Raw genomic sequence first — 13,073 nt, 5'->3', positions numbered from 1 at the left:
TAGTTGTTACTGTGAAAATGTCATAAAATACTATTTTATTGGTGGATAGAGAATCTTTTCATTGATTCTGATCTCATCCGTACTATGTGAAAATGTTTTATCTAGCATTTTGTAAGTAAAGCATTTCAAAATCATAGAGAAGAAGATGGATACTCCCATGGACAGGCGAACTCCATCTCCCTTTGCCAATTTGTGAGTTACACAGGTTGCTCTTTCCAGGACAATACAGAGTTTAGTATGTATTTCTCTTTCCTCTCCCCAAATCACAAGAAAGTCGCCATTTGTATTAATACATCCAAACTCATCTCTTCTCGTCTGATGTTCACTTGCCATTGAAACTCAGTAGGGAGCTGTCCCCACTGAGCCACTGAGAGCAGTGGTCTAGGTATTGCTGCCTTGCTCCTCTTCAGTACAAGTTTGGTCAGACTTAGCCTCACTCTTTGGGCTTTTCTCTGTTATCTGTGAAGAGTACTACCAAAAGACTTTCTGTACGAAACATTTTAGGATTGGAGAAAGCAATATTCAATAAACAATATAAAAGGGAAGGAAAGAAGAGAAGACACATGCGTGCACATGCATACACTTCCCCCACCAAAGGATGTGGGGAACAGAACCCAGAAGGACTTGATTTGCTTGCCCTTACACAATAATAAAAATGTATAATAATAATTTAACATTTTTTCGGTGCTTAAAATATGCTTGACACTATTCTAGGTACTTTTTATTCTTTGGAACAACCTTATGAAATAAACATAATTATTAACCCTGTATAATAGATGAGAAAATTGTGGCATCAAGTAGAGTTAAATAACATGCCCAAGGTTACACACCTAATAAGTGGCAGAACCAGGACTCAAACTCAAGTTGTTTAACTGCAAAACCCTTATTCTGAATACTTACAACTATAAAATAAAAGGAGATAATAGTAATTTCTATATACCTACTGCACAGGTCATGCTGTGATGATTGTAAGCTCTAAAGTTAATAAAGATATTAGTTATTATTTATGTTTCTAAAAATATAGAGTGCCTACTAAGTGCCAGATTCTGTATAAGATACATTGATAATGACTTCTAATTGCTATTGCATAGATTTTCTATCTTAACCTTCTGGTGATTTATATTTTCTATTCTGGCTTGTGTAGGGAGTTATGATGGAGAAATTGTGCTGTGGAACAATAGCACAGAGAATGCTCACCATGTCCTTCACCCTGATTACCAGAGGCTGCTAAAATCAAAGTCAGGTAAAAGCAAGTCTGAAACTAAAATAATGTGGCTTAGTCAAACCACAATAGGCCTGGCTGTTTATGCATATGCCTGATGCAGCATGCTTCTAAATTATAGACGATTGGCTATAAGCACAAAGGATTAGGGATATCATTGTCTTGTCAAAGGGACTAAAGAGAGCCTTGAGATTTACTTGGCTTAGCAAATTCTCCATGGCATGCTGTTTCCTCTCTTTATGCTACATCAGCATTTCTGAATTATTAACAGCAGGGAGCAGGACTCTCATTTGTATCTAGTTTTGTTTTTTTCCAATAAATCTTGCCAAATTGCCTTTGAGTGAACCTTGGGTACCCCTTGGTAAGAAAATGGGAACTTGTGTTCATTTTATAGACTGTTCAGACTCAATCTAGAGCTTGTATTAAATATTATGCCACCTGTAAATCTTAAATTATGTCTTGCTTTAGAAACCTGTGAGGAGCATTAGATGGGAGTATATTGTATTTTATGGGAGTTTAGTAGAGCACATGAATATTTTATACTTAAACAAAATGTCTTGACAGTTGCCTTTCACATTTTATTTTAGTTTCCTTAGATACTAAAGGTTTTTTCTTAGACTAATTTATTTGGGTAATGAATATGTCATTCCTCATGGCCCATTGAGGTTCTGTTGTCTCAATTGAATAAGCTCGTGGAGGCTAAATTGAACTTTCGGAAAAGACTGGTCATCAGATGCAGTTTTTTTGTAAAAAGCAGAGGCAGTGCTTTATTAAGAGTAAGAAAATCAACTAAAGAGATTTAGGGGTTACTTGGCTGCAAACATAAGACTCTGACCTGCTTTATATACAAAGAATTAGCCATTAGGATTCATCCGAACCTTCCATGGAGAGGGTAGAATTCTGCCTCTTCCTCTATGCTGGACTTCAGAAGACACAGAGAAATAAATGAGAGAAAAGCAAATAAGATCAAATTCCTAAAAGACATGAAAGGCATTTAGATAGATTTCTTGCTTTAAAATTTTTGAGATACTTGTATATAGATTTTTTATAACTATGTACAGATTAGTCATAGATTCTAAGATGAATTTCCCCGTTTTCATTAGTGTGCCCTAGAAATGATAGCATTAGATAATTGAAGTACTGTTAGGCATGTCCTCTCCAGGGTAATTTAGTAACAAATAGTATTGCTAAAAAATGATCATTTAAATATATAAAAATTGTCATTAGATCTCTTGTTTATTACCATATTTGTAAGACTAATATTAATGATTAATAAACTGAAAGTGGCATGATATTAGAATCACATTTGTCTTAGAGGTATTAGGATCTCTAAGATGTTAGCAGTGACTACAACATGAAATCCCTATTAATTCATATCAAGAGAAAATAGAGTGTGTATGGAAAATGTAAAACAAAATGAAATTAATTCTTCAAGTTGAGGTTGAGGTAGTGAATAGCAGAAGAAGGCTTGGTGGATGTTGACTGGAAGTGCATTGTGAAACTTGATGGAGTCATTGGAGACAGTGATGGAGGTGGGCCTGTTGTTTTCCACAGGCACCAGTTTGAAAGTAGATGTTTTTAGGACACCTGGCTTTGTTTCCATTACAGATACAGAACCTGAAAAACTTCCCTGTGCTGGGAGAAGCCACTCCACCCACCCTATGGCAGACCAGTCTACCGTGGGAGTCTGCACCTTTCAGATTGACACTGAGGGCAATAATGCTGTTATGAGGCTTTTCTTCCTTAAATCAAGAAAAAACATCGCGGCGACAGGTAAAATACATATTTATGTTTTGCATATAGTTGAAAAGGGAACAAAAAGGAAAGTTCAATCTATTTCTATCTAGGTCTTGTAGAGTTTGCACGTAGCTAAACAAGTCAATAGTGGGTCATGGGAGGGCATTGGCAAAGAAAGTTGGGGTGAGAAGGATGGGTCCAGGAGCAAGGGCCAGACTACATCCCACTACTAATTTATCCAGTGCTGCATGTGTCAAGATCAGGGTGAGAAAAATTCTGACAAACTGTTTGATACAGCAAAAATTGAATTGTGGTTCCAGCCATGGCATAAAGAAGTTTTAGTATGGTAGGGGCACAGCAAGCAAGATATATGCCTCCTATTTCTGAGTCAAATCTTAGGTCCACAGATAGCAGAAGAGTGGAGTCTGAGACTGACTGTACAGATGTCCGGTATCAAAATGGGCTGAAAGAAAAGAATGAGGAGCTTAGAGATTGGGAGTGGTAGCAAATTTGAAACAACTGCTGACTCCAGGACAAGAGCTGCCTGCTCTCTGTCTTACTATTATTATTGGTTTTTTTTTTGTTTTTTTTTTTTTTGGTAGTGCTCTGAGTAGCTTTACCAGCTGTGCATACTTTCTAAAATAAATCAGAGTCCTAGTCATATCTTCTATTGAGATGTATGTTAACATTGGTGCTACCATATAATTTACTATAGTTATTTGATATTATATAAATGAAATGATCATTGCAGTGTTGATGCAACTACCACCTTCTTAAATAAAAATCTGCTTTTGAGAATAATGCATATTTTTTGAATTTTCATCTAAAATAAAAATTATATTTTAAAAGTGTTTTTATCTTAACATTAGGAATCTGGACATATATGTCATAATTTGAAAAATAAATAAATATCTTAGCCTTGTTTTCTATGTTCATTTCCCTATTTAATTTGCAAATAGAAAATCTGCATTATTTTCATATAAAAATTTCCATCATTAAAAATCAATAAAGGTATATCCCCATAGTTTAAAAAACATTGTGGGATATTTAGAATAGACTTTGAAACAGTTAGATTCTAAAACTTTCTATTTTCTAGAACTTACTTATCTTCACAATATGAACTATTATCCTGAAATTACTCTCATATTTTCAATACTAATTTTTCTTAATGTTATCAGTATTCCCAAATTGTTTTCACTGAAGCGGCTACATGCCATTACTTCTACTTTAAACAGATATGATTGTTAATTGGCAGTACATTTGTGAGGCAAATTGGAACTCATTTACAGATTTATCGAATACTAGGAACCTTGCCACAGAAGAATAATTTAGGTAAAGTGTTTCCACAATGCATATAAAAATGGAAAGTGAAAAGGTTAATGCTAAGCCTGTTAACCAAAAAAGGGTTCCATAAGGATTTACATGAATTCTTCATGAAAAAATTTTTAAAAAGTCTGTGAATAGAATTCTAAGCATGCTAATAAGCAGAGAAATCAATAGCTATGCTGCTATCATTACATACATGCATCAAAATCTCTGCATGAGAACTTTTTCTTTATCATATGTGACCAAAGGCTTATTAGGGAAGATGGATTTATCAGGGCATTGTCATAGTATTAAAATTAATATTTTATATGTTTATTAGAAGAAAAAAATTAATTCTAACTAACCCTCCCCCCCCAAAAAAAACCACCAGAATAATGAATGAAGGAAGGGAACTAAATGTAATGGAACATTTAAATATCCTATCTCATTTAATTCTCAACACAAACTCATGAGGTTTTTATGGGTTCATCTCCATTTTATATTTGAGAGAATCGAAGTGGTGCTGGGAATGGATCTCAGGGCTACTAACTTCTCCAACATCATATGCCTTCCACAGGGCAAGCCACTGAGAGAGTTGTCTCTGGTATTTGTTGTTAGAGGTTTCTAATTAGGTTTTCCCCACATTGTTAGGAGGAGCTAACCTGGTATCATGTGGAGGATCTGGTTATGTCAGATTCTGGGATACATTTAAGAAGAAACTTCTGGCTGAATTTTTGGCTCATAGTGGGATTGGATCTATTATTATGTCTACTGATAAGATGAATCGATACCTCACCACAGGAGACATTGATGGATGGTTGAAAATCTGGAATATAGAGGTAAATTGAAAAAAATTTTTACATCACCTTTATTACTTTTGATTGCCTTTCATTGCAGATAACTGTGAATCAGGTCTCATCTGTTTCCTAAATAAAGGAAGAAATGTCCAGTCTGAGTATTTTAAAGAAAACATTTATATGTATTGAGCAGAGACTTTTAAATAATTGATATGGAAAAACAGATTTATCTCCATAATGGAAAACTTTTGTTAATGCAATATCAAGTCAATCATTCAATTTAGAAATACAACATTGTCAGTAAGATGCAGTAAGAAACTGCAGCATCATCTGAACATAAATAATTAGGATATACCTTATTTGAAATAATAATGTAAAAAAACTAATTTAAATACTAAAGCACTAGTCTTTCATCTAACATTACTATCCTCAGTTAGTTCAGGATTTATGTATCAGTGATTATATGCTCAATTTTCTAATAATATAAAATTGTATAATATGTGACTACTTATAGTGGTAAAGTTCTGCTCTATCAAATAACTAACTTTACTGTTTAATTTTTTCCATATTCCCTCCCTCCTCCTTTCTTTCCACTTCCCAGGTAGTCTAGAAACCTTTTTTAAAAATGTTAATACCATGTTTCTAACCTCTGTTGTTAACTTTTCTTTTGTATTTGGATCAAAGATTATTGCTCCCAAATGTACATTTTTTTCATTTCCGAATCAAGCTTTTTTTCTAAGTGTTACATCACTGTAATCATTTATTTTGGGATATTTTCATTCAGGAGTACTGTCTTAATTCCAGTAAGAACAAAATCACACAGGCCCCAACTCTGATAAGATCATTCCGACCTCATGAGGACCGCATAAGCTCCTTAGAGATGTGTGAGCTGAGTGGCCGTTTACTGATCATCTCCTCCTCCGAAGACTGCAGCATTTGTGTGACTGATGTCTGCAGTGCTTCTATTTGGATCTTTGGCCAGGTAGAAATATTGCTTCTTTATTATTCTAGTGTTTACTTGACATTTAGTATGAACTTGGGCTGATTTCCATTTAAATTTCATCAGCTGTTTAATGTTCATTAGTCATGAAAAAACCGACTTACATATCTGAAGCTGTAGCTCCAGGCGTCTCTTGTCCTGTTTACCATTAACCATGACCGTTCCATCAAGCAGAGGACACCAGAGACATGGAAAGATGGGGCCCTGTGCAGCTCAAAATATTCCAGTATTTCTGAGAAAAATTTCTCCTGTAAAATAAAATAATTTCTTCAGTTTCAAAATTTAGTAAAAATTTAATGTGGATAAAATTAACATGTTATAAACAGTGATCATGACTGTTAATTAACAAAGTAAAAATCAAATGTAGAAAATTTTAGAGAAAAACAAAATCTACTTATTCATCATCTGGTTTACTCCTGTCAAATAATGATAGCTAACATTTCCTGAGTTTTTCCTGTGTATCTGGGGTCCCTGTTCTAAGATCTTTACATGAATTACCTCTTTTAATCTTTACAATTGCCCACCCCGTGAGGGAGGAACTCTCGTTATTTCTATTTTAAAGATAAGGAAACAGGGGCACATAGAGTTCGAATACATTGCCTGAGCTCACAGAAGCTAATAAGTGGTAGTTTGGCTTTTAATCCAAACTAGCTCACTCCAGAGCTCATGCTTTTCACCCCTTCGTCCCATGAAACCAAGTTCTGACTTACCCCTGTCTATGAAATGAAGTGGAAGTGGTGGGCATGGAAAAAAGAAAATATTATCTCACATTTTCTGTTTTTTTTTTTTTACTTTCATTTTCATTTTATGGGAACTCTGTTCTTGCTTTCTTTGTGCTTTTGGGAACAAAATACAGTTGATTGGTTTTAAAAAGTACCATTTAAGCATGGTGGTGTGATTTTAAACGGAAGCCTCAATTTCTGTTTGGCCAGCTGACTTGACTCTATTCAGGAGCCTCCGATGCCAAGCTAATGCTGGGAGAGTATGACAATTCTCTCAGTGTTGAAAGACAAGGTTTATTGTTGCTGTATTTGTGAAGTCAGATTGATGATGTCAACCTGTGCTGAAAGAATTCTATACAACCCTTAAGACATAGAGGGTGTTGTCAGAAAATTGTCTGGGGAGGTGGGACCCATATTTGGTTGGGCAATGTGAGAGTCTCAACATAACACTCCAGAGTTGTATCAGCCTTTTTTACTCTATAAATAAGGCAAGTGCTAGACTTTTCCCAGTTAGGAAAAACAGAGGCTAAGTGGGAACTCAGTTGGGTATATGGGTGGATATGAGATGGGTGAGACAGGGTGGGACACAGCTGGCAATCTGGACAGGAAAGAAGGCAGAAGCCAGCTTCTGGCCATTGGAAAAGCCCATGCATTGCTGACATTGCTCTGTGGTCACACGTGTTGCTTCCCTTAGGACCCTTTCTTTAGCCATGACCTTTGGGAGCTTGATTATAAATGCCGTGAGGTAGTCTTGTTTAGGTTAAATCTGCTTGGTGTTCTATGACCTTCTTCTACCTGAATATGCATATCTTTCTCTAGGTTTGGAAAGTTCTCTGTTATTATTTCTTTGAATAAACTTTTTATCCCAACCTCTTTCTCTCTCTACCTTCTCTTTAAGGCCAAACATTCTTAGATTTTCCCTTTATAGACTATTTTCTAGATTTTGTAGACATCCTTTATTATTTTTTATCCTTTTTACTTTTTTGTTTTTCCCACCATGTATTTTTAAACGCATTGTCTTCAAGCTCACTACATCTTTCTTCCACTTGATCAATTCTGCTGTTGAGAGACTATGATGAATCATTCAGTTTTTCAATTGAATTTTTTAGCTACAGAATTTCTGCTTGATTTTTTTTAATGATTTCATTCTCCTTGTTAAATTTCTCTGATAGGCTTCTGAATTCCTTCTCTGTGTTGTCTTGAAGTTCACTGAGCTTCTTCAGAACAGCTATTTTCAACTTTTTGTCTGAAAAGTCACATATCTTCATCACTCTGGGAACGGTCACAGGCACCTAATTTAATTTGTTTGGTGGTCATGTTTTCCTGGATATTCTTGATGCTTGTGGATTTTCATCAGTGTCTGGGCATTGAAGAGTTAGTTAGTTATTCTAATTTTGCTTGTTTGTACCTGTTCTTCTTGAGAAGGCTTTCCAGATATTCAAAGGGAAGTGAGTGTTATGATCTAAGTCTTTGGTCACTGCAGCTATAGCAGCAGTGAGAGTGCTCCAAGCCCAGTAATGCTGTGACCCTTGAAGACTCATGGTGGTAGTACCTTAGTGACTTAAGTAGGGAGAATTACCTGGATTACCAGGCAGAATCTCTCACTCTCTACCCTCACTCTCTGTGCTGGGCTGCTGGAGATGGGAGAGGAGTGACATGGGTACTCCTTCATGGCCATCACAGCTGCAACTGCACCAGGTCATACCTCATCTTTAAGAAGATGCAAAGAGAGTAATTATAGGCAAAATTAATTGTGGCAATTCTTTAACAGAAGCTTTCTTTTATTTTTATTAAATATACACCTTGCTATTCAGGATTTTAAAGTGAGAATGGCAAAAAAAATTTCGTAGTTCATTATTATATGTTCAGGGAATCATTGTTTTATTCTTATTACTCACCTAATTTTCTACCTTTATTAAAATTACGTAAATCTGTCTCATCTCCCCTATAAGTCTGTAAGCTCCTTGTGGACAGGGATTGTGTCTTTTCATCTTTCTGTGTATGCCCCTAGGACTTCAATTAGTAATTTAGCACATGGTAGACCCACATAAATGTTTGAAGAAGATAAATTTCATAATAATTTAATATATTTTTTTCCAGGCAAAACATTGGCATATTGAAAAATGTCTTTCTCTTCCTAAAAGAGATACTAATTTAATGGAAAGTAAGATTCAAGAGGAAATTCCTTTATTTTCTAAGGAAGAATTATGCTTAGACCCAACAGAAAATTTTCTACTTAAGAAAAGCAACAATGACTCAATATACAGGTAAGTAATTTTAAGCAATACCCAGATGTCATCCGGAGTTTAGATAAGACATAGATAAGATTGTAGTCTGTAGAATGTCCAATGATTGTTTCAAATTTCTCCAAAATTTTTGCGATTGGTAGGTGTGTGTGGGTGGCTTATATTGTCAGGTCCACATTTGATTCTTATTTCTTGCCTCCATTGAATTCTTGATTTCTATTCAGTGCCCATCTAGTCTTTTATTTCTACTCCATCATAAACCTAATTATGGAAATTAGCCCCTCTCCTCAAAAACAATGTATGTATGTGTCTATCTCGGACTGTGTGTCAGATTTTACTCCTGGTTTTGATAAAGCGCACAGGAATTTATAGGACAATAGTTCAAAGAGCTTAACTTTGAATGTTAGACATCGCACTCCTTAAGGCTTCTAGACTGTCTGTGTAGTTCAGACATTTCTTTTCTCCACATCACTCTTCTAGATCCCATGCTTATATTCCACTTACTCTCCAATGCCAGGTAGTTTAGTTTTTTCTTTTGCTTCCTATACTTTTGCTGACCTGTGCTTTCATAATCTCACCTTCTCTACTAAACACCTATTTTATTTTGAGAAGATGATTTTATTTATTGTATTTTCTTTGATACAATTGAGATTTTTTTTATCATGTGCATATACTACTTTTTTTAGGTTTACAGAAAAATTGCACAGAAAATGCATAAGTTCCCATATACCCCCCATCCCATATACAGTGTCTTGCATAGTATGGTACATTTGTTATAATTGATGAACCAATATTCGTACTTTACTCTTAACTAAAGTTAAGTTTACATAAGATTTGCTCTTTGTGCTGTACAGTTCCATGGGTCTTGACAAAAGCAAAATATCATGCATCCATTTCTGTAGTATAACAGAATAGTTTGCCTGCTCTATAAATGGCCTGTATTCCACATATTCATTGGTCCCTACTTCTCCCTGAATACAGGTAACTACTAATCTTTTTACTGTCTTCAGAGTTTGCTTATTCCATAATGTCATATAGTTGGAGTCACACAGTATGCGGCCTTTTCAGATTAGCTTCTTTCACTTAGTAATATGTATGTAAGATTCCTCTATGCTTTTCCATGACTTATTGATAGCTCATTTCATTTTATTCCTTCATAATATTCCATTGTATGGGTGTATCACAATTTGTTATCCATTCACCTTTGAAGAACATCTTGATTGCTTCCAAGTTTTGACATTATACATAATGCAATTATGAATAATCAGTTGACTAGTATTTTTATGCATTATTGGATTTAATTTGCTAATATTTTGTTGCAGATCTTTTCATCTGTGTTTATGAGAGATATTGGTCTGTGGTTTTCCTCTCTTGAAATATCTTTGTCTGATTTGGCCTCATAGAATGAGTTACAAAGTATTCCTTGCTTCTATATTCTGGAACAGATTGTAGAGAACTGGTATCATTTGTTTCTTAAATGTCTGGTAGAATTCACGAGTGAAACTATCTGGGTCTGGTGCTTTCTGTCTTGAAAGTTTATGAATTATTACTTAGTAAAAAACTATTAAATATCTGTAAAAAGAAGTGCTCCTCCCAATAGTCAATTATAATGCAGAATTCATATAAAGATAGGTATTTGAACCTACTTAAAGAATAATAAAAATACATATATATATTTTTTACCTTTAAAATGTTTTCTAATTTTTTTTTTATTTCAGCATATTATGGGGGTACAGATGTTTAGGTTACGTATGTTGCCCTTGCCCCTCCTCGCTCTGTAAGTCCGAGTTTCAAATATGTCCATTGTTTGAGTGGTGCGCATTGCACTCTTTGTGTATGCATATACCCCTCCCCTCCTCCCTCCTCGCCCTTCTCCCCTTGATACTTTTGACTTATTATCTATTCCAAGTAAGGAAAGAAGTCGGGTTTACTCAGAACTGATAAGACAATAATTCTTCTATAAAATTTACACCATGCTTCACTTCAATGCCACTGTAACCTTTTATGTTGAACAGGTGAAACACTATGGAGAAAACTGTCTTTTCTTCTTCCATTTAGCTCACAAATCACAGTTTCCCATTCGTTGAGTGTGGGAAGTGGGGGATGGGAAAGGAGTTGGAAAAAGCTGGCATTACTGTTCTCCAGGCTTGGCAGATGTGTAAAGCTTACTCATTTTCTCTTTCTTTTAGGGGGGCACTGTTGAGGGTTCTTTGATGACTCCACTCAGAGACCTCTACGCTGCACATTTCCAAACTAATGCTGTCTTTGGCTAGACTCTTACGGCTCACATCCACCAGCTCATGCTCATGATAATGCATATCACAGTGGTTTTTCTGTTATAGTCCCTCATGCATCTCCTCTTGCATAACTCTTGGTTTAAGTTCTTCTTGGTTCATAGGAAAGTCACACATTTTGAAACACTAACTGCTCCACGGTTGCCCCCTAGCTCCCTGCCCTACTGGGTAGCTCTAATCACAGATTTTTGCCTGTAGACTTTTTCAGGTATTAATGAGACACTGGCCCGCTGTGTATGTCTAATGGTTACACTAGAGGACATACATTAAGCTCTTTGTTGTATGTGAATGGAGGCCAGAAATAAGGGCGAGGGAAGCTTCCCTCCCCTCCCATGGAAGTGTGACTCAACGCACACCTAAGACTGTTTCTGACACAATCCTCTCTTACAGTTTCTACATCCTTTTTTTTATACTTTAACGTGGTAGTTTGCCTAAGCATCAAAGATCAGTTTTGGAGCTACCTTCTCGGCAAAGTGGCCCTGCACACAAAGAGTCTGTCAGCACACTTTGGAATGTAGAAATACTTTTTTTTTTAATCTCTCAATCATTAATTATTTTGCTTTCAGACTTTTAGATCTCTGCTGACAGGGAGATAGAAGAAAAAAATTCCCCTTTAACATCCTGTTATTCTAAATGACTTTGGTATTTGTTCTTCCATTTCCTTGAATTATGGCTTGCAGAAATGTCAAGTGGCATTTTACTTTCAGGCAGAAGGATCTTTTCAATTTAGAAATCTAGCATGACCAATGCTGTACAATCATAGAACGTTGGGATGGAAAAAACTTTTTACATAGAATAAATTGTCCTCACCCATCTATCCAACTCAATTTTACAGATGAGGAAATAAAGTTATCTTTATATGAAAGAGGGTAACACAGATAGAGTATTGTTTTTCTTTCTGTCACACTCCTGGAAGAGTGAAGGCAAATGTTACAGATTCCTGTTTATGAATATTTTAGCCAATATACTAATTTCTCATTTTTTATGACAAACTCAATATCCTTTAAAAAAATTTTTTTAACAGCCTTTCTTAGATTCAAACGTTGTCAATTTGAACTGCTTGGTTTTTTCCTGACTTCATTATCATTTTATTTCATTTTCTATTGTTCCTTGACACCTTGTGTTATGAAAATTAGTGCTGATATATAGGTTTTTAAATTCACAGATTTCTCTTAAAACTAGAGCTTTGTTATCTTCTCTTGTTGGTTATAAGTTTCTGTAGGAATTCATAGATTCCAGAGGATGGGGAGCAAAGTTATTTCTATTGTAGAGCATTTTTTAAGTGGCAAAATAATACATCAAAAAGTACTTGTGATCTTTAAAATTTCTGTTTTAATCTGATTCAAATAATTTTAAGACTTTGTAGTAATGAGATAGTACAGAATAATGTAATTTAGGAATTATTGAACTAATTGAAAGAAAATAGTTAAAAACATATCCTCAGAATTGACCTGTTAGGTGCATCCTTCACTTCTCCCAGGAAGGTGACCAGGAATCCTTTGCAGAAAACATACAAGTGCAATAACGTTGTCAGCTATATAGAACATTCTTTGAGTTTTTCATCTAACACAGGAAAGATTATAGATCATTTTCTCCTTAAGAAATATTGTTCTGAAGAATGTTCCCTTTCACCTAATCAGATTGATAAATTTAAAAAGAGAACTATGCCAGCTTTCATCCATATGCAAAAATATGAAAGAAAAATAAGCGTGTGAAAGAATTTAGAAACACTAAAGAGGAAAAAGAACAC

The 13,073-nt window shown here is 35.1% G+C and overlaps 1 protein-coding gene across 1 annotated transcript in view; it reads left to right on the top strand.

Annotated features, from left to right (window-relative positions):
• Nucleotides 1-13,073, top strand: part of WDR49 (WD repeat domain 49) — a 138,271-nt gene that overhangs the window by 99,500 nt on the left and 25,698 nt on the right. Inside the window, exons 12-16 of the mRNA XM_012640190.1 lie at nt 1,145-1,243; nt 2,831-2,995; nt 4,916-5,103; nt 5,846-6,043; nt 8,884-9,050. Of these exons, the coding sequence (XP_012495644.1) occupies nt 1,145-1,243; nt 2,831-2,995; nt 4,916-5,103; nt 5,846-6,043; nt 8,884-9,050 (817 nt within the window). The remainder of the gene's footprint in view (nt 1-1,144; nt 1,244-2,830; nt 2,996-4,915; nt 5,104-5,845; nt 6,044-8,883; nt 9,051-13,073) is intronic.

The sequence above is a fragment of the Propithecus coquereli genome, unplaced genomic scaffold, assembly GCF_000956105.1.
Source record: "Propithecus coquereli isolate 6110/MARCELLA unplaced genomic scaffold, Pcoq_1.0 Scaffold15, whole genome shotgun sequence".
Taxonomy (NCBI): domain Eukaryota; kingdom Metazoa; phylum Chordata; class Mammalia; order Primates; family Indriidae; genus Propithecus; species Propithecus coquereli.
The sequence above is the reverse complement of the archived record's forward strand: the minus strand, read 5'-3'. Positions and strand labels throughout refer to the sequence as shown.